The sequence below is a fragment of the Rhincodon typus genome, chromosome 25 (genome assembly GCF_021869965.1).
Source record: "Rhincodon typus isolate 14 chromosome 25, sRhiTyp1.1, whole genome shotgun sequence".
Lineage (NCBI taxonomy): Eukaryota > Metazoa > Chordata > Chondrichthyes > Orectolobiformes > Rhincodontidae > Rhincodon > Rhincodon typus.
Window position 1 is genome coordinate 24,458,232 of NC_063356.1, and position 20,458 is coordinate 24,478,689.

At 38.5% G+C, this 20,458-nt stretch overlaps 1 protein-coding gene across 3 annotated transcripts in view; it reads right to left on the bottom strand.

The window, feature by feature from the left end:
* The window catches only part of LOC109936459 (neuron navigator 1-like), a 471,148-nt gene that overhangs the window by 83,399 nt on the left and 367,291 nt on the right, over window positions 1-20,458 (bottom strand). For all 3 annotated transcript variants that reach the window (XM_048612092.1, XM_048612090.1, XM_048612091.1), the window contains 3 exons: window positions 13,390-13,431; window positions 9,805-9,926; window positions 5,564-5,749 (listed from right to left, as the gene is read on the bottom strand). In XM_048612092.1, the coding sequence (XP_048468049.1) occupies window positions 5,564-5,749; window positions 9,805-9,926; window positions 13,390-13,431 (350 nt within the window). The remainder of the gene's footprint in view (window positions 1-5,563; window positions 5,750-9,804; window positions 9,927-13,389; window positions 13,432-20,458) is intronic.

Genomic DNA, 20,458 nt, shown 5'->3' on the forward strand with positions numbered 1-20,458 from the left:
GTACTTCAGACTGTTATGGCCAAGGAAAGTGTATACATAACACAGGTTGTTTATCAGCTTGTAAAATCTACATCCGATGGCATGTAGTAAAAGCAGGAGAGTTTCTTGGTCAGTCATGTGACAGAAGGAAACTGGAGCCTCTAATGTAAGTGTAAAAGCAGCTTGGACTCCTTGTGAAGAGCCAGTTGGTCAGGCAATGTGCATCAGAATGGAGCCAACAGTATGGGGTTCGATCCCCATTCTGCGCTGGCAGTTGTTCGGGGTTGGTCTCCTTGCTTTACCTCTGCTGGTAATCAGTGTGAGGGTCAGACCTACTATCAGGCAGGGAACTCAAGAAGAAAATGTATTGCAGACAACTGATGCTTTTTACATGATCATTGCTAGCTCCATTGTAGCCCACTTCTCCCTGGAATCTGCTCCAACCAGAAGCAGTAATAGTCGCTGCAATTGGGTGGGGGAAGATACCCTAGTGCAAAATTCAGATTTTCCCAATTTCATGTGCATACATTTCCTAATTATATGCAGCATGAAATCTGTCATCGTTTCTTAGGCTTTGCAACCATTAAGTATTACTTACAGAGCCTCACATATTAGTCAAAGTCACAAAAGGAATGGAAATCCATCACAATAAATGGGATGTGAATGAATAGAAATCTGTAAGCCAATTTTTCTGAAGTAACACTTTAATTACAGCCTTTTTCACAAAATATATGTAGTTAGAGGCAGGATTACTATCTTAATTATATGCTAGACTTGGGGAAGCTTTGGAAAAGTGTGCAAAATGAGGGGCATAATTTAGTCTGATCCATGGGAGCAAGCAAGGAGGTAGCAGTAGCTGTACATGCAGGGATTTGGAGCAGGAGTAGGCCATTCTGCCCTTCAAGCCTGCTTCACCATTCAATAAGATTGTGGTCAATTTGACTGTAGTTGCTGCTCTACATTCCCGTCTGCTCTCCCATAACCCTAGAATCCCTGAGTATCAAAAATCTAATTCAGCCTTGAATAAAGCCAATAACCCAGCGTCCAATGCTTTAGGGAAAAGAGAATTCCTCAAACTGAATATTTTCAGACTGAAAAATTCTGTTGACTTCTTAAAAGCAAGAGCTCTTGTTCTTGAACAACGTCACCTAGTTCTGGCCTCAATAAGGGAATCCATCCTTTGTAATGACAAACTAAAGAACTGCGGATGCTGGAAATCAGAAACAAAAACAAATTGCAGGAAATACTCAGCAGATCTGGGGAAGGTAGAACATTCTTCCACAAAAGGACATTGTTTAATAAAAGTGGCAGCCTCCTTGAAATAACACCACAGACCCCAGCATCCTGTCACCAAGTCACCCTTTATCTACAGGTGGAGAGCCCTTGACACTGATCCAGCTCCCTCAGAGCCAGCTCTCAGAGTGAACAGAATCTCTGATACTCCTGTTCTTACCTGTCAGCCAGGGCTCCCTGATTGAACCAGATCAGCAGCCCCAATCAGGGAACTCATTCTAGGAGGTCCACCTGGCTGACCTCATCACTACATTCCTTGCAGACTGGCGCTATGGGGGTGGGGGGATTGCCCTGCTGATAGGGCATCCTGTTGCTCACCTCTGTTGTCCAACCTGCACCCCTCTCCAGTATCTGCCTGTACGGCCTGACTTTTCTTGCCTCGGTTCTGGGGTCACCTCCATCTTGCTGGTCGCAGCGGAGTGCAGTTCTAGCAGTGGCCACCACTTCAGGTGGTGGTGCTGCTGTGACTGGAGAGCAACAACTTGAGGATGTAGGGACCGCAGCAATTTTTAAACAACAGGTACTTTTAAACACTCAGGGCTGACACTGAAAATAAAGCGAATCCACACAAAGAGAGGTAATGCGCTAATAACAGTCCAGAAATTCCAATCACTGCCAGAAATCCTATTTCGGACCTTGGCCAAATGAGAATACACAGGTACATTTAGATGACATCTACTCTCCTAGTACTAGATAGGAGCCTCTTGTTACAAAACGTTGGAGACCAGCACAGGAAACCTGAAAGACAGCAGGAGATAGGACCATCATAGATATCACAAGCCCCTTTTGCAGTAGACAGTAGGCTTTAATTCTGTGATTTACATGTCCAGCAGCATATCCAGCTATTTGATAATTGCTGTGACAAGGTGAATGTGAGAGATGGATAGGGTGCCAGGTGAGAGAATGTGTGCGTGAAATTGTGTGTGTGTGTGTGTTGGAGGGGGCAGGTAGATGATCATTTAAGGCAAATTGAGGGGCCAGGCAAAGGGGAAGGATGGGGTAGCCATGAAGCTTGTATCGGGGGGAAAACCATGTGTTGGATAGAGAATGGGCATCAGGTCTGTCAGAATCAAGGACTGTAGTGGAGAGAGAGTTCAGTATTATAGTTATTCAAGAGTTAGAGTAGGTCTTTAATCCTCTAACCTTTCCTGGGTAACTATTAAACTTAAACAAATCAAAATTGCCTAAAATCTCAGGCTTAAAGATGCAAAATAATTGCCAATCAGAATTTTTAAATTCCTGGTCAATATTCTCAGTCAGCCGCATTGGGATTTTTATATGGTCCTGAAGCATAATTTTAGTCTGCGCTGCTATGACAACTATCTGGCTCAGATACTTTGATGGCCAGTCAACAAATGAAAAGCCGAGCAATGAGACTGACAGAAAACAGCTAACCTCTAGGCTCTGTAAGCAGCATATGTGGGGGGCCTTGCATGATTATCTGTGCTCCCCATACAAGTTACAATACAGCTGGGCAGTGACTAAGCAAATATTTTTAGCCTCAGACAACAGCTCGTGTCTTTGCTAACAAGTCCTTTGCAGTTTATTGGCACTAAAGCACCTCCACTGAGATCTCCATCTGGTTCTTATGAATAGTACAGAAATCTGCAGGGTAGCGAGAAAAAAAGCTGCGAAAGAATAATTTAAAAGATCGGATATAAATAGCATTTGCTGATAATGTTAATTGTACCCCCAAGGTAGACACACAATCTTGCTGTTATCTGATCAGGGTAGTGTGTGGTCATTTTCCCAGTGGGATGTTTGGTTGGAATGCTGTAGTGGGAAACTCAAACTAGGAAACAGATATACTAAAAACAGACAAGTGAACATTTCACATTAATCATCGGAAAAAGTTCCAGACAACTATGGAAAGGCAGCTCTTTTGAGTTGGAGCCAGGTAAAAGAAAGAAGAGAATACAAAGAAGCAAATAATGAAGTAAGTGCTGAGACACGAGCGGAAATTTAATAAAAATTGTGCTGCACAAAACGTTAAACAAGGTATGAAATGGAAAGGAAAGCAAATAACTCCTGTTAAAAAAAAACAACTACCTCCCCTGCTTGGATAGTGTTCCAACTGTGCTTTTAGCCTGAGGAATTCTTGGGTCATAATATTGATATAGCTCTTTTGTTGTTTCCACAAAAAAAGATAAGACATGCTCAAGGTCTGGAACACAGTCACTACTTCAATTAAATAGAACCTGCGTGCTCCAGTACAGAATTATTGTTTCCTTTCTTAAAATACATTTTCTACTGCCAACTTGTACAAGGAAACCCATCTATGCTAGTGGTATATAGATATTCTTTACATGAACATGCAGTGAGAGGTACAATCTACCTGCTGAGACAAGGCAGTGTGCGACCACAAGGGACTCACTCAATCGTGTTACTGTCATCTGGGCCAAAACTAATAGAATTACTCTTTAGGAGACATGCATTTCAAAACATCCGTCAAAAATAGGATTTGTATCAACACCTTGATATCCAGGCTACTTTAAACAGCAACAATTCCTTCTTCAACGTGATATTCTTGGTCAACTAGTTTGCACATTATTTAAAGCAACAGTTAAACGTTAATACTTTGTTGGGATTAAAACATTTTTCTAAGTTAACACTGATGATGATGTTGCTAGGGTGGAAACAGGAGACTGCCCCATTTCCGATGAGACCTATGCTTCATTTTATTGAGTGGAGGTCAATTTAGTCTTTGTGGCCAGGTCTGCCATCCCATTAAAGGTAACAGGCATCTCCGAAGAGCCAACAACCCAGTCAGAGAGCTGGTAATTCAGTTGTACTTCAGAAAGCACCGGTTAGACAAAGACAACACATTCATGGACTGAGATAGCAAGAACTGCAGATGCTGGAGTCAGAGATAACAAAGTGTGGAGCTGGAGGAACACAGCAGGCCAGGCAGCATCAGAGGAACGTCAGCTTTCCTGTTCCTGATACTGCCTGGCCTGCTGTGTTCCTCCAGCATATTCATGGACTTGTGCTTTCACTAGCAGGCCTGTGGAGTCCAAAAGTACTCGGGTTAGTCAGGTCAACCCCACTGGAGGGGTAGGAGATCACTGAAGAAAGGTGATTCTGATTTTTCCTAAGTAGCCATTTCCACTGCTGAGTTACTTTGTAGGCCAAGATTGCCCAAACAGGAGAAGTTCTTCCAGTGCAGTGCTGGAAAAGGCTGAAAATAACAGGAACTGATACGAGGCTTTAGAATGGGCTGTTAAGTGAGTGGAACTGTGCTGTGTCATTCAGGTCTGCTAAGAGCTAAGATTCCAGAAATTCAGTAACTGCTGTCTCTACCAATTAAGCACGAAATTTGGAATTGGTCATGAGCACAGACAATTCCAGATAAGGCACGTACTTGGACAAAATATTTAGGATTGGTCATGTGCATGGATAATTCCAAATAAGGCATACACTTGGCACAGAGACCTGTGTAGAAAGAGCCTGAGAAAATCCTTTGTTCTGCAGAACTTTGAGGATTAATAGTGCAAGACGTACCGTACGTCAGAAGGTGTGGTTAAAGGATGTCAAGAAGAATTCCAGCCTGTCCAGCTGCCAACTCTTCTCCAGTAATAACGTTTGGGATTAGTTACAGAACCCAGAGTAGTGAAAGACGGTGACTGACATATCTCTAGTAGTTAAAAATGTTAAATTATTCATTCAGTACTTTTGAATTTTATAGAGCTCTAAGTGTTGCCGATGTATCTTTGTCTATGTATATATAGTTGTCTCTCTGAGACAGGCACCAGTAGAGTACAATGTAAAGCTGCCAGGGTTTACCGTTATTCCCACACAGTGTGCAGCTCCTCCCTGACAACTTGAGCCCTGCAGTTAAATGCCAGTGGAACCAAGTAGAGCACACAATTAGCTACAGCAATGGCTCAATTTAGTTTCAGGATGGACTTTCCTCCTCCAACCCCATCCTGAATGTTGTGGAAAATTCAGCCATTCTCTCAGAGTGTTCTGAGCGATATGAAATATTTAATAGTAAACAGAAGGGTTTGATGTCAAGTCTTCAGGTATTAATGTACATAACTGGTGCATATAATGCTAATTGGCTTGTTAATGCATTGGGGTTCCAAGGTTATGAAAGGTACCAAACAAACATACATTCAGAACATTCTTTCTTACTGGCTTTGAGCCTGACAGAGATTTTCAAAATTTAAGTGCCTTGTACAAAATACCTACAAACTAGTAAACACTTATGTGACTATATAATCTTGCAACATCAAACAAAATAAAAATATTTTACATAACATTGGCTGAAAATCTGAATATTCACTCTTACCTTCATCCACTGGATCCCTAAACGATCCAGAGCGGATCATTCCTTTTGGTCTTTCTGCCAAAGAAACTGTGCTTCCCATCTGCAAACTTCCATACAAATCGAATGAGGAGTCGTGAGTTGGAATGCTGTTTGAGCGCATCATTTTTGGAGTTGGGCTACCCAGTTGGGACACTCCCGTGGGACTTGCTGTTGATAAAGCAACAATTACATTCATTTAAACAGCTCATTGCAAAGTAAAAACAAGTCTTCAGGTGGATTTGTTGTGAGGAACTATACAGAGAAATGAAAGAAAAATACTTAGCATTGTGTTTTGCGCTTGAGCAAGGTTGTTTATTAACCTGGATAGAGATAGAAAAAAACTGCAGATGCTGGAACCAAGGTAGACAAACAGGAGACTGGAAGAACACAGCAAGCCAGGCAACATCTGGAGGAAAGGAGAAATCAACGTTTTGGGTATTATCCTTCTTAAGGACTGGATGTGGGAGTACTGGGAACTGCAGATGAAAGTGGGGGATGTGGCGAAGGGGAGGGGGTAGTGGAATGGTGATAATAGGTGGACACCGCTAGTAGGTATGACCTGGCTCATCGATAACCAGGTCGTACCTACTAGCGGTGTCCATCGATCACCATGATTCCACTATCCTCCCTCCCCTCTCTCTTTATCTGCAGCTTCACGTACCCCCACATCCAGTCCTGAAGAAGGGTAATACCCAAAACGTTGACTTCTCCTTTCCTCCAGATGCTGCCTGGCTTGCTGTGTTCTTCTAGCCTCCTGTTTTTCTGCTTATTAACCTGAAACTCATTTGGTTAACTGGACCAGATATTTCTTTAACATTATTTGTCTTTTTGTTGTTTTTAGGGTGACAATTATGCAACTTCAAATTCTATTATCACTGTCAGTAAACCTGCTTTAATATTTGCTTGATAGTTACATGCTAACAAACCGGCAAATGAACAATAAATATTACCACAAAACTAGTTTCATAACAGGTTCTTAAGGTACATACGAAGACGAAAAAAACTATAAGTAAACTATAGCAGACTTAAGTAAAGAGCTTTGTTAAAAATACGGCAAGCAACATTTATAAAATTGTATGATTGTATTGTCATCCATCTTAGAAGAATTCAGGCTTTAATGAGCTTAAGACTTTTTAGGGTCTTACATCCAAGCTACATCGCCGGTCACATAGATAACTTATTTGAACTTTGCCACCTTTCCTTTTAACGCCAATCTCAAAAGAAATAATGACTGCATAATAAATATGCTTTCACTACAATTAACAATAATTAAAATGTTTTAGCAGTTTGCACTTGTGTGTATTGGAAACTTAATTCAACAGTATAGAAAAGGAATGGCATTGACGTGTTTGTAGCAATTTAAGACTTTGTTAAAACCATCAGTTTCGGTCGAGTGCAAACATGTAGCAAATAAGATGCTTCACTATTCAGTACAACAGTTCATCAATTTGCATATTCACACTTTGAATGTTATTACAGCACTCAAATACAATTTAAGTTATTATCCTTTTGCTACTTCTTAGAATTTATGTTGCAGATGTTTGTCATTCAGACATAAAGGTAAAGACTTGTGAACAAGAATCGGATGTAGCCAATGCAAGTCCCATGTCCCAGTTTGCAACTGTTGTTTGGCACACATTTCTTGAATGTCACATCTTTTACACATCGACTACTCACTTGCAGCAAAGTCTATGAGAAAGAGCCTTTTGTCGTGTCTCAAAGTCATGAATAAGTCTTTTGTTCTAAGTGAACTGTTATTTCCAGTATCACTTCATCATACTGCCAAACAAAACCAATCTTAGACTTGGAGAAGTCAGATTCTGACTTTCACTAATGTTGTACCAAGATGGCTGCTACTACCAAGGAAATTAATTCTCAAATTGTAGGAGAACTTGAGAAATGCCAAATTGCACAGGAGACTGTTTAAGCTTTCAGTACACAGTTACATATTGTTACAAAAGGCAGTGTTATAATAATAATATTACTTAAGAACAATACTGATCTAAACTTTGATATTTGGTGTAGCACCTCTTAGAGATCATTAAATATATTTGATTGTAAGAAAATAAGCTTGTGGATATAGAAATATAGGAACATAGGAACAGGCTTAGGCCATTCAGCCCTCAAGCCTGCTCCACATTCAATGAGACCTAATTCAATATACCTGCCTTTGGCCCACATCCTTTAATACCGTCGCTTAACAAAACAAAAATCACAGCTTTAAAATTAACGACTGATCTAGCATCCACTGCCATAGGCTTGTAGAAGAGTTCCAAACATCTACCATCCTTTGGTGTGTAGAAGTGCTTCCTAACATCTCTCCTGAACAGTTGGCCCTAACTCACTGACTATGTACCCTTGTTCCAGAATCCCCAATCAGTGAAAATAGTTATCTATCTCGTCTTTTCCTGTTAATATCTTGAAGATTTCAATTACCCCTCAGGTCTTCTAAATTATGCAGAAAACAGGCTTTTTTTTGCTGTAGAAATTAACTGTGGATGCTGGAAGTCAGAAACAAAAACAGAAATTGCTGGAAAAAAACTCATCAAGTCAAGCAACATCTGTCTAGAGAAAGCAGAGTTAACTTTAGTCCAGTAACTCTTCTTTGAACACAATTTGCTCAAATCTCTCCTCATAACTTAGACCCTGAAGTCCACGTATCAGTCTTGTAAACCAATGTTGTACAACCTCCAAGGCCAATATATCCTTCGCAAGTTTTAGTGCCTAGATCTGCTCGCAGTACTCCAAGGGGATCTAACCAAGGTATAACTGCAGCACAACTTCTGCATCCTCCAGTTCTCTAGATATAAAGGCAAGCATTCCACTCGTTTTCTCTTGATTATTTTCTGCACCTGTTTAAATTAACACAAAAATCTATGTACCTGAACCCCCAAATCTCTTTGCACATCCACTGTATTTAAATTCTTATCATCCAGAAAATAGCCTGACCCATCTGTTGTTGGTCCAAAATGGATAACTTTGCACTTGCTTACATTGAGCTCCATCTGCCACAGTTTTTATGCCATCAATGGCACTGTCTATAATGCCATCTATTTTTGTTCATAAGCAAATTTAGATATGACTTTCTATGCCATTATCCAAGAAAAGTTAATCATAAAAAAGTTATTTGTTGTTTACATTTGTACTCAGGTTGTAACTTTTTTTTTCCCCCTTTTAAAAACAAAATATTCTCTAAATGTAGAATGCTTCAGCTGCTTGAAATCTAAAACACAAACACAGCTTGCTGGAAATGCTCAGCAGACTTGCTGAGCATTTCCAGCATTTTCTGCTTGTACTAATAATCTCAATTCTTGAATTCTGAAAAGATACTTTGACATGTTGAATTTTTCATTTCTATAATTAGGAAAGGGACATTTGTACTGAAACCACTCCTATGAGAGACAGTTGAAAGCACTGAAAACAGACTATTTTTATGGCTAACTTGAGTAAATGATGGTGAGTTTTTAACCCTCAGGAAACCATGGGGATTCCTGAGATCCTGCTCTGTAAATTTTCAGCAGTTGTTTCAGCAATAATCTTATCGATCACTGCTTCCTACTGTTTGCAAAGTGCAATAATCGTGCAAATAAAATGAATTGACAGTCAAATTACAGTAAAATACTGTGGATATTGGAAATCTGAAACAAACAGAATGCTGGAGAAACTCAGCAGATCTGGCAGCATCTGTGGAGCCCGAAACAATATATTTTGATCTTATTTGACTCTTCTACAGAACTGAATGAAGAGATTGTTTTTTGTACCAGGATTATACCACGTGGATTTAGTTACAAAATTCAGAGAATTGAAATTCTAATCAATCAAAAATATGGCACCATGTCAGATACTTGTGTGGAAATGTTATCAATCAGAAATTTTACCATCTGATACTTAAGTTGCACAGTTAGTCAACTTATATGTCTTTAAGACATATCCCAAACAGAGACACAGTAAGATAGGGGCAGGAGTAGGCAACCCCTTACCTCAAGCCTGCTCTGCCAATCTATATTTTAGTTTCTTTTCTATCCCAATACAATTTTCCCATGTTATTTTCATTTGGACGTCATCAATAAGTAAAACTTGCTATTTTCAATACATTCTATACTCATCTGCTGCAAGGCAGAAAAGGTCGGTTATCAAAATAGCTAAACAAATTGATTGGGAAAAAAGGAAATCCAAAATGCAGTTTTTTCTAAAAATTATTTGGTAATCAAAAACGTACTGACCCAAGTTTGATAACGGAACAGCTGATGGGGATGAGAGTGACTGGCTATCCGAGTCTACAGGACCTCCAATAGAACGTGCATGGAGCCATTCCTTGTCTTCCTGTTGTGAACTTGTTCCATATCTATAAATGAGGGGAGGCCATATACAAATGAGTTAGATCTTGACAAATGTGTAAACCAAGCTAAGAATGTGGAAGTTAATGGAGTAAAAGCATATATTAATGTTTCAGATCACAATTTCAAAACGCTTGCTACCTCTAATGAGCTTGAGACAAGATCATTTTAAATGGCATTAATAATAGAACAGTGTGATCTTTGCTATGCAACATGGGGAACGCTGAGTCAAACAGATACACATTTTTGAGCAACCTCTTTTTGGTTGTCTGCCGACCCCTACGCTATTTTATACAGAGTTCCAAACTTTTCTAGTTCCCCCAAAATTAACACCTTTCTGATTGAAAGAAAAACAACATAGTTAAACCAGACAGGAAGTAGAAAACTGTCAATATATTGCTCTCGTTTCAGAACCAACACAGAAGAAAGATGTCAAACTCCTAGCTTTCTGCTTAGAAGGCAAATATCTATTATTTTGGCTATCACTGAGCTACACAGAATACAAGTGCTTCTTTATTAGATCTCAGTTATGAGAATGAACTAACTTCAATATTTGCTTCCCCTGTGCTGTGCTCAGTATCTACTAAGCCCGAGCAGAGCAAGTAAAGACAAACAGTCCACAAATTAAATAAAGTACTTTCTAACATATTGGCAAAGGCAAAACTTGTATACTTGTCTTGTTTTAACCTATAATGAGATGTGGAGAAAGAAATTAATGCTAGGAATACTTAGATCTGGTGTTGAATCAAATGCTAAAATAATTAGGCACAATCCATTACAGTACATAAGAAGCATTAAGAATAGACGGTAGTGGTTACTGTTGCTATTAGTACTACCACCAAGTTATTTGCAATCCACAAATAAAAACAAAAAAATCTTGGAAACATTCAGCAAGCCAGGCAGAACCTGTGGGAAGAGATGTTAAATTCCAGTGAATGGAGATGGGCAGTTAAGTTTTGAACAGTACATGAAACCAGAAAAATAGTAGATAATACATGAGATATGAAAATGCATTCACTGTGCTTGATTAAACATCTAAGATCATTTGATCATTACAGTCCTAAGCTTCTCAACATGTCTTCAAAATAATCATCTATCCCTGTCAAATTGCTTTGCATATAAACAGCAGGAATGAAATAGTTTCTCTTTTTCAGGAAGTTATACTAATATCGGTACAGTTGATTGTAGTTTCATGTCAGCGATTCCATCCAAATAACACATTAGCAATGCTATTTTCATACGAGGACTAATTTGTAAACTTAGAATTATCTCTGATAAACCTAGCAAGATAGCTACATGAAGTAATAACTAAAGTCCATTCTGAAGTTTATCTTCTTTATGGGGACTACTCATTCTGCTACAGATATTCCTCAAAGTCAAAAGTCAACAGAACATATCAAGTTGTGTAATTTGAAGCCAATGTGATACTATTTGTTTTACCGAAGGAAAGTTTCACTTGCAATTCCTTTTATTGATGAGTCCCAGTGAAATTAATACACCTGTTCGTGTTTTAAGAACTATATATACCCAAGTAATAGTTGATCTCATGCAAAAGTTGACCCTCTATTTTTGGCCAAAAAATCTGGAGTTTTCCATACATCTTATGTAAAAGTTGACCCTAGTTCTTCACGGGTGACAGATCAATATTTGGGGTATTATCTTGTACATAAATGTTACGATGAGGAAATGAATTTATTTTTCATGCTATTAGGTGTTTTGAAATTTCTTCATCATTTCCTGTAAAAATGTCCTCCAGAGAAAAACAAGGAACATACAGCAGCATTTACACAGTATACGTTTATTGAAGTTGCAGAAAAGACAAATAATGTGTAGCAGCAAGAGAATTTTGTGTTTTTGGAGAAACTTGAGAGACTGGAGTAAGATATCAAACTAACTTCAGACAATGCCGAACAAAATTGTGCCAACAGAGGTAAAATCAGCAAGTGGCCACAATTGGAGAAAAATGTTGCTGAGTGGGTACTTGAAAATTGCCAAAATGGAAAATGTGTTAGTTGTGAAGCCATTCATATCCATGCATGAAATTAATCAAAGAAGGATGGAATTTCAGATTTTAAGGCAAGTGCTCATGAGAAGGCAAGACTTAGCACTTCAGCAGAGAATTAAGATTGTGCAAAAGTTGCCTGCTGAACTAGAACATGAGATATTACAGTATTGCCATAATTCATTTTTTTTCCTTTATTTGTTTAGAGATCAATTGGGCTTCTGTTAATGATATGGTATTTTGGACTGTAGCATGAATTTCAGCCCCTCAAAAGTACTATTCCTGTAATAGTTGACCCCATAAATTTAACCCTAAAAGAAAGTCTAAAAAAATTTGACTTTTACACAAATATATACGGTATTCAAAATATTTTGCAGCAAGAGCATTATAAAAAATTGCAAGAGGGAAAATTCAAAGTGCAAGTTATACGACTAGTCATCTTATTCATGCTTTCCAAGTCTTCAAGCTTTTAGTTGAGAAATTATCCAAGAAGAATTATCTCATGATAAATTGTTTAGGAATTTAGCTGAAGTTCATCCACTTTGTAACTTTCAATTCAGACAAAATGAAGCTGGATAAATATGAAGGAATTTGGAGATAACTTGTTAGGAAATACGAAAAAAAAATGCATCAACATTATGTTATATGAGATGCTAATGGACAATGTGAGGTCCACACTGCAGCACACAACAATTTTATCAATGGACTTGCTTAGTTTGTGAATTAATGACTGAAAGCTCCTTTGCTTGTGCCAGTTCGGATTCACTTACAACTAAACGGATGCAAAGAGGGTGTGCCTGCCATTTCAGTCTTCTTTCCTATCTGTAGATAGACATGAAATTGTGGGATTGACATGGTTTTATTTTTAATGCTCACTCCACCTGAAGTTTAGGGGACAGGTACATGAGCACGGTTACCAAGACCCAGTACTGTTGCTCACAGTCTTCTCCTCAGTGAATGTAACAAATCAAGCTGAAGATCTACTCATGTCTTTCACAAACTTTCTCCTCTGTAGAGACCTCATTGTTGCTTCAATTGAGAACAGCCGAGTCAACACAATGCGAGTCAAACCTGAGATCTGTGCTGTTCACCTGCTTACTGGAAATTAGAGGACATGTAATGTGATGTTGAAGTACGACTATGAGGGACTTATTTAAGTAAATTGAAACAGGAGACAATCATTTTGCTTCGAAAATCTTTTTGGACTGTGGTGTAACCTGTCTATTTAATCACATAGTTCTTTTATTCTTCAATATTGTGTCATAATCTCGGATTTTTGATCCAGGGAATCCTTTTTAATTGCTCAACTGGGTGTCTGATATCCAGGCAATACCAACCAATAGACACCAGTCAAAATTGTTAATATAGGTTTCAAATTCAGTTTATCTATTGTGTCGTTACATGTAGTGATACAGGAACTTTGTCTGGAATTTAGAATTTGAAACAAACCGCACAAAGAGGTAGTTTACCTTAATCCTTTTTTCGGCAGAGTATTTCTGTCACGTTGTGCACTACAAAAACAAACACGGAACACTGATACAACATCATATATGAGAACAGACAAAACATCTACAACTTAAGTACAGAGTTACCAACAAACAATTGATGAGAAATAAAATGAATATAAATTTGATGGGAATATGACTAAAAAAAATGTGGAGGCACAGGTTATATTTATACTCAGCTACACCAATATTACTTCAAACAATAAAATCAAAATGTCAATAAAGTTATTTTTGTTGTCCTATCTCCAGCATCACCCATAGAAAGTTCACATAGTCATCTGACTATTAATCTCATGCTTGGGGCAGTTGTTTCAACATCCTCCAAGCCTGCCCCAGAACCATTTTACCGCTGGTGTTTTTGTTTGTTTCTGTTGGATGAATCCTTCATCAAGACAGTCTTCAAGAGGGTCTACTGATCAAATCCATATCAAATAAAAAGCATGATACAGTGCAGCACTAACAATTCATGTCCTTGCATTGCAGATTTTTTTCAATGATTTCATATAAACTTACCTTAAATTAATCCAAAACTGTGTTTGGGACTCATTTGCACTTATTTTTTAATCCTCAAAGTTTGTAGTTTTTTTTGAAAAAAAGAACAGAAGTGCAATTACAAAGCAATGCTGAAAGACGGGTAAAACAAGACATCTGGATTTTTACAGTTGTGTTTCAAATTCAAAAGCTTTTTTTTATGAAAATGTTCAAAGGATAAAATAACATTTAACTAATCTAAACATACACCAAATTAGCAAAGAAATACTCAACAAATAGGCAAATCATTGTGAATTTATTCTGTCTGAGATTTCTCTCAGCAGATGGATGCTTTTATGAGGTCAGGCAGAGAAATCATAGGCCTTGGTACTCCTCCTGTTTCTGAGCCCCTCTGTTTATGCCAGCCAGCTAATCTTCTATCAATGCTCATAATGTTACTCCCATACCATGTACCTTGCACATTAACCTTTTTAAGTGGAGCCTTGTCAAATGCCTTCTGGAAATCCAAGTACAGTATGTAAATGGATTTACCTTCACCACAATCCATTTTACACTTACTAATAAAAAAATTCCAACAAATTGAATAAACATGGTTTCCCCTTGGCAAAAGTATGCTGAATCTTGCAGGTTACCTTGAGTTTTTCCGAATGCCAGATATAACGTCCTTAAACGACTGATTCTAACAGCTTCTCCATGACAAACGTCAAAATTACAGTGAAATTTATAGTGTTCTGTTTGCTTACTTGCTCCATTCTTGAATACAGGAGTTATTTTGTTATTTTCCAGCCTGAATCAACGCTGCCAGAATCTAAAAAAATTTTGCAGAATGTACAACAATGCATTTGCTACATCCTGAGCAATCTCTTTTAAAACCTTAGGTTGACGTCCATCAGGACCTGAAGATTAATCAACCTACTGCTCCATCAGTTGCTCAATACAGCTTCCCAAGTGACCACAATTTCACTAAGTTTCTCACTTCCTTCACCAAGGTCTGAAATTTACAGTTATTTTGGGAAGTTATTTGTTTCCTCTGTTGTGCAAGACAGAATCATTATAGCCACCATTTATTGTCCACTATTATTCCTCCATTTCTACTTTCTGGCAGACCAATAATCACTTTACTCTTTTCCATTTTAGAATCCTGTAGAAATTCTTGCTATCTGATCATATATTCTTAAGCTTCCTTCCATGCCCTGATTTATTAGCCTTGATAATCCTTTTAACAGTTCTCTGCTGTGCTTTGTACTCTGACCAGTCATTTGACCTGCCACCCACCTTTATAGAATTATATGCTTTTTCCTGAAGTTTGATGCTGTTCTTACTTTCTTTAGTTAAACATGGATGTTGGGTCCGCCCCTTGGAATTTTTTTTAATAGCATGAATGTATCTATTCTGAGTACTCAAAAATATCTCCTTAAAAAATCTATCACTGTTTATTTACTGATCTTTCACTTCAGCTAGCTTAGCTTTCACGCTCACACAGTTGCCCTTTTACAAGTTTAAAATATTGGGCCCATTGTTTTCCCTTTCAAGCTGATGTAAAATGTATTGATGTTATGACAGTTGCTAGTTAGAGGTTCTTTACTCTGACATCACTAATTAATCTGTCACAATGTACAATACCCAGTCTAGTATAACCGGCTCTCTGGGCAATTTGTGAATAAACTGCTCTAATCAACTCTCTCAAAAGTGAGCTCCTCAGCAAGGCTAATATCACCAATCTGATTATTCCAGTTAATATGTTGATTGAATTAATCCGTAATTGTTCCTGTCCCTCTATCACGTGAGCCTAATATTTCTTCTTGTATAATTTGTCTTACATTGTGTTTAGTGTCAGGGAGCCTGTTGATCACTCCCACAGCAACTTCTGTTCATATATATTTAACAAAGCTTTTTGACTTTTCTAGAGAATGTGTCTATTTATAAAGCCCATCAAAAGCTTAGGTTTCACTACCCAGGTCAAATGACTGGTCACTACCCTCTGAGGAAGGGTCACCAGACCTGAAACATTAACTCTGTTTTCTCCTCCACAGATACTGCCAGACCTGCTGAGCTTTTCCAGCAACTTTGTTTTTGTTCAGGCTTCACTACGATATGCTTCACAACCACAGCTTTTACAGACAATTTCACACATCTTGGTCATTCGTATTATGCAGCCATTCCTTTGACCCTGGACAAATGCAACATCTGAACAGCAACAATATCTCACAACAAGCACAACAAACAATAATTCCACATCCAAATGAGAATATCTTGAAAACAACAACGCATTGTATTGTATGATGACCAGTTTCACTTCCCAAGATTAAAAAGGCAAAATAAACCTTCCAGTAAATTAGCAACAAAGCATTCACCTGCAAGAATGTGCTATTTCAATCCAGAAAAAAGTGACACTTGATAATGAAAAAAGAAATATACTTTACAACTAAGTAATAAGTATTTCTTATTTTAAATTAAAACTAAACATAATTTTAAAATGCCTAATATAGAGCAAATAATAGGATTGCAAAATACTACAGATTCTACAACAGGGCACAACATATTTCTTTTTTTGCAGGGTGTTACTTCTTTGTTTTCATAGATACCTTATTTGTTTTCATGTATAGAGTACTTGGACTTGCACAAAAGCAGAAGGAGAAGAATTCAACAATATTCTCAAAAACCATTATCAGCATACTCTCTAAACTTTGTTCAACTACGTAGACCTCCAAGTTGCATGTGGGGCAGTGACCTCCAGAACCAGACATCAATGCTGCAATCTGTGTCAGCACATTGATTGCAGAACATCAGAGCAGATGCACACACGCACAGCCACACATCTCAAGATGGATGTTTATTGTCAACCTCAAATTTAAAGCCGTAGCACACAAAGTACTCTTTTCCTACACACCACAGCATTTAAGTTTACACAAATTCAACAGATATAAAAGTCAGCAATTAAACTTCTTTTTAAATTTCACTGATGCACACTTTTGCACCATCCTAAACAAACCTTCCACAAACTAGTGAGGTCACAGATTGTATTCCTATCACATTTACACAAACCCAGCAGATTTTAAAGCAGGCAATTACTGCTTTGTTCAAAATCTCAGATTTAAATTCAAATTCAACATGCTAGAATATTCAATGCAAAAACATTCACTGCATCATCTCCAGAAAGTAGTTCCTGAACATAAGCAAGCTTAATTTCAGATTTTTTTATTCATTAACAGGATGAGGGCGTCGCTGGCTAGGCAGCATTTATTGCCCATCCTTAACTTCAGTTCAGAGTCAACCACATTGCTATGGGTCTGAAGTCACATGTAGGCCAGTCCAGGTAAGGATGGCAGTTTCCTTCCCTAAAGGACATTTGCGTACTAGATGGGTTTTTCTAACAATTGACAACAGATTCATCAATAGATTCATTTGATTCTTAATTCCAGATATTTTATTGAATTCAAATTCCACCATCTGCCGTGACGGGATTCTAACCCAGGTCCCCAGAATGTTATCTGGGTCTCTGGATTAACAGTCCAGTGATAATACCTCGAGGCCATTGCCTCCCCATAATTCCTGAATTATTTGCTAGTAATTAATTACCTCAGTGATTTTAAGCGTTCCTGGCTCCCAATTAGCTGAATGTTGATTTTGTTGACAGGGATACAACAGTGTTTTACTTGAAACGTCTTTCTTCCCCTTCTTTTGCAGCTCTCCCTATCTTCACATCCCTTCTGTCCTTTCACTCTCTTCCACTACCCTCCATTTCCTTGTTGCTTTCCCATTTCCCCCCATTCCTCTTAGAACGTCCTTTTCTACAAACCCCTTGCAGCCTCCAACTCCCACCGGGTAATTCTTATAACCTTTCTCTCTCACACATCTTTCACAACCTCCTGTCAACACCACTGATGACTTTGCCTGTAGGGACACATCTACAAGTCAGAGATGGGCATAGCAAAGGGCAGATTATATCATCCAGAACACCTTTCTAAAAAAAAAGTAGTCAATCAAACCAATTGTCCAGGGGCTTGCTCCAGAACAATCGCATCTCAATCCCTGGAACTTTGTACTGGAGCAGAGTACATTCTTGTGAACACATGGAGGCCTTGAGAGAGGGGCAGAGGAGCCTGAGCTGAAGGCTAGGACTCTCTTGTTTAGCACCGTTTGCAGCCCTTTCTCCTGGTACTGGCTTCTGGCGAAATAAGGGCTAACAGAGAAGCTGTTTCTGATTGCTATGTTGAAGAACAAATGGAATTTCAAATTAATTATGGATTATCAGTCGCGATCAATGATAACAGAATGTCATCCAGCATGAAAATATCGCAAAGCATCATGTTGACATCTTCCTGCTCCATCACTCAGTTCAATTTATTTTAATTGAAGTAGAAGGCTAAATAGTGAGAATCACATGATTTAAAGATGAACTAGAATCTGGCTGCTAAGAAAAAAGAACCTAATTACCACTTATGGAATTCAATGCTATCATTTTCAATGTAGCAACAAGTTGATTTGCATTAAGTGTTTACCACTATACTACTGCCCCTGATAATGTTACTGGGCTATTAATGCAAAGGTCTGTGCTAATGCTGTGGAGACCAGAGTTGAAAGCCTAGTATAGAAGTTGGGGATTAAAAAAAAGTAGTTTTAATAACAATGATGACTGAATTTCCAAAAAGATGACTGAGAAAATAAATTCAGTGGTTATCTGAAGAGGAAACCTGGAATGCCACTCTTTGTAGAGTGCAAAAGATGTTTTAAAGGAATGAAACTTCATAAGTTAAAGGTGCAAGGCGGGTGCAAGGCAAACTAGTTCCCTCGTCTCAGCAGGAATGCATATCCTGTGGGCTAAATTCCAGATCGTAGACGTGAGGCAAGGGACACAACTTTCCCTTTAAGAATATACAAAAACGGAGTAAAAGCCGGTTCCAACTCTTGTCTATATATGTTCGTGAGTAATGGTGTGTACTGTGAGGGTCACAGCAAATCATGCCTGCTCTGCAGGTATAAAGGAAGGATGTCTCTCTCTCTTGCGTGGAAACAAGTGAACTCAGCACATTTGGTCTGAGAGAAAAGTTTCCAAAGAGAAGGGATCCTCTTTAAACCTGTTGCAACCAACTGATTAATTAGGGTTAATTAGGGGAGACAGTTCATCCTCCTTTACCTGGGCACTGGACAATTTGAAATATCCCATGTGGAATAGTAATACACAAAGGAACATTGTCCAGGAGCTAGTGGTAACAGTATTTAGATTGGTTTGGGATCAACTGGAATATGGTATCCACATCTTTATAAAAAAAATTGAAGGAAAGAAAAAGTACAGAAAAAAATCATAAGTGAGTAAGTGATTGAGAGGCTTGACTTTGCAGGTCAGCTGAAAGGCCTTATATCTGTTTATTTATGACTGCACTTAGTCAGGGTCCTGCTCCTCGGATGCTGTCTGACCTGCTGTGCTTTTCCAGCTCCACATTTATTGACGCTAGCTTCCAGCATCTGCGTCCTTACTGTCTCCGTATCAATACAGAGCTGGAGTGCAGGTGGTACTGGGGAGTGTAAATCTATATACTTGGTAGGAGTACTGATGCTAGTCTTACATTTGAGCAGTCAATAAAGGCAACGTCCTTTCAACAGAGAGAACAGTCAACATTAGTTTTGAATAGAAATAACAGTTGACTTTATTAGATATCCTCCTCTGTATAACAGTACAGAGTGGGAAAACTTAGGAAATGGCCAACTGTCTAACAAAGAGGTCATGGTAGACAGATTATAGGAGTTTGTCAAATTTGAAAAAGCTTACAGCAGCTAAAAGCCAAAAGACACTAAGGACTTAGAAAGTCATTGAAACACAGGGCAGTTCAAACCGGTTTGAACTGGTCTGAAATTGTTAAAATGTGCTAGTTTGTGCCAAAATATCACACTGTGAAAGGAGGCCAGGGTTAGACCACCAGGGACCAATCATGTGCTCCAAAGTCAATGACCATGTGAAGAAAGATCAAGCACAAGTAGATCCAAATACTGAAGCCTACGTGTGCACGTGTGTGTGTATTAAAAAAAAGCCAAGCATTAACGAGCACAGTGGGAAAGACAAAACTGCCAGCAGAGACACAGTGATATCATCAGAATAAACAGAGCAGCACACCAAAGTTGAACGATGAAAACAACTGTAAAAAAGAATGCTGCAACCTAATAATTACTGCCTAATTTTCCTTTTATACCTAAAAAGTATTTCCAATTTGTTAGAATTTGGGGGTCTCACTGTCAACTCTTTTGCTAGGTCTGAAAACAACTAAATATTTAACACCATTGGTCAGAAACTAAAATGGACCAGCCAAATAAATACTGTGGATACAAAAGCAGGTCAGAGGTTTAGAATCCCGCAGTGAATCTCTCGCCTCCTGATTCCCAAAAGCCAGTCCACAAACTCAAGATTGTGACTGAATACACTCCAGTTCAGATGAGTGCAGCTCGAAAATCATCCAAAAAAACATCATCCAGAGTAGGCAGCCTACCTGATTGGCACTCGATCCAATCCTTTAAACTTTCAATTCTCTCCAGCACAGTCACAGAG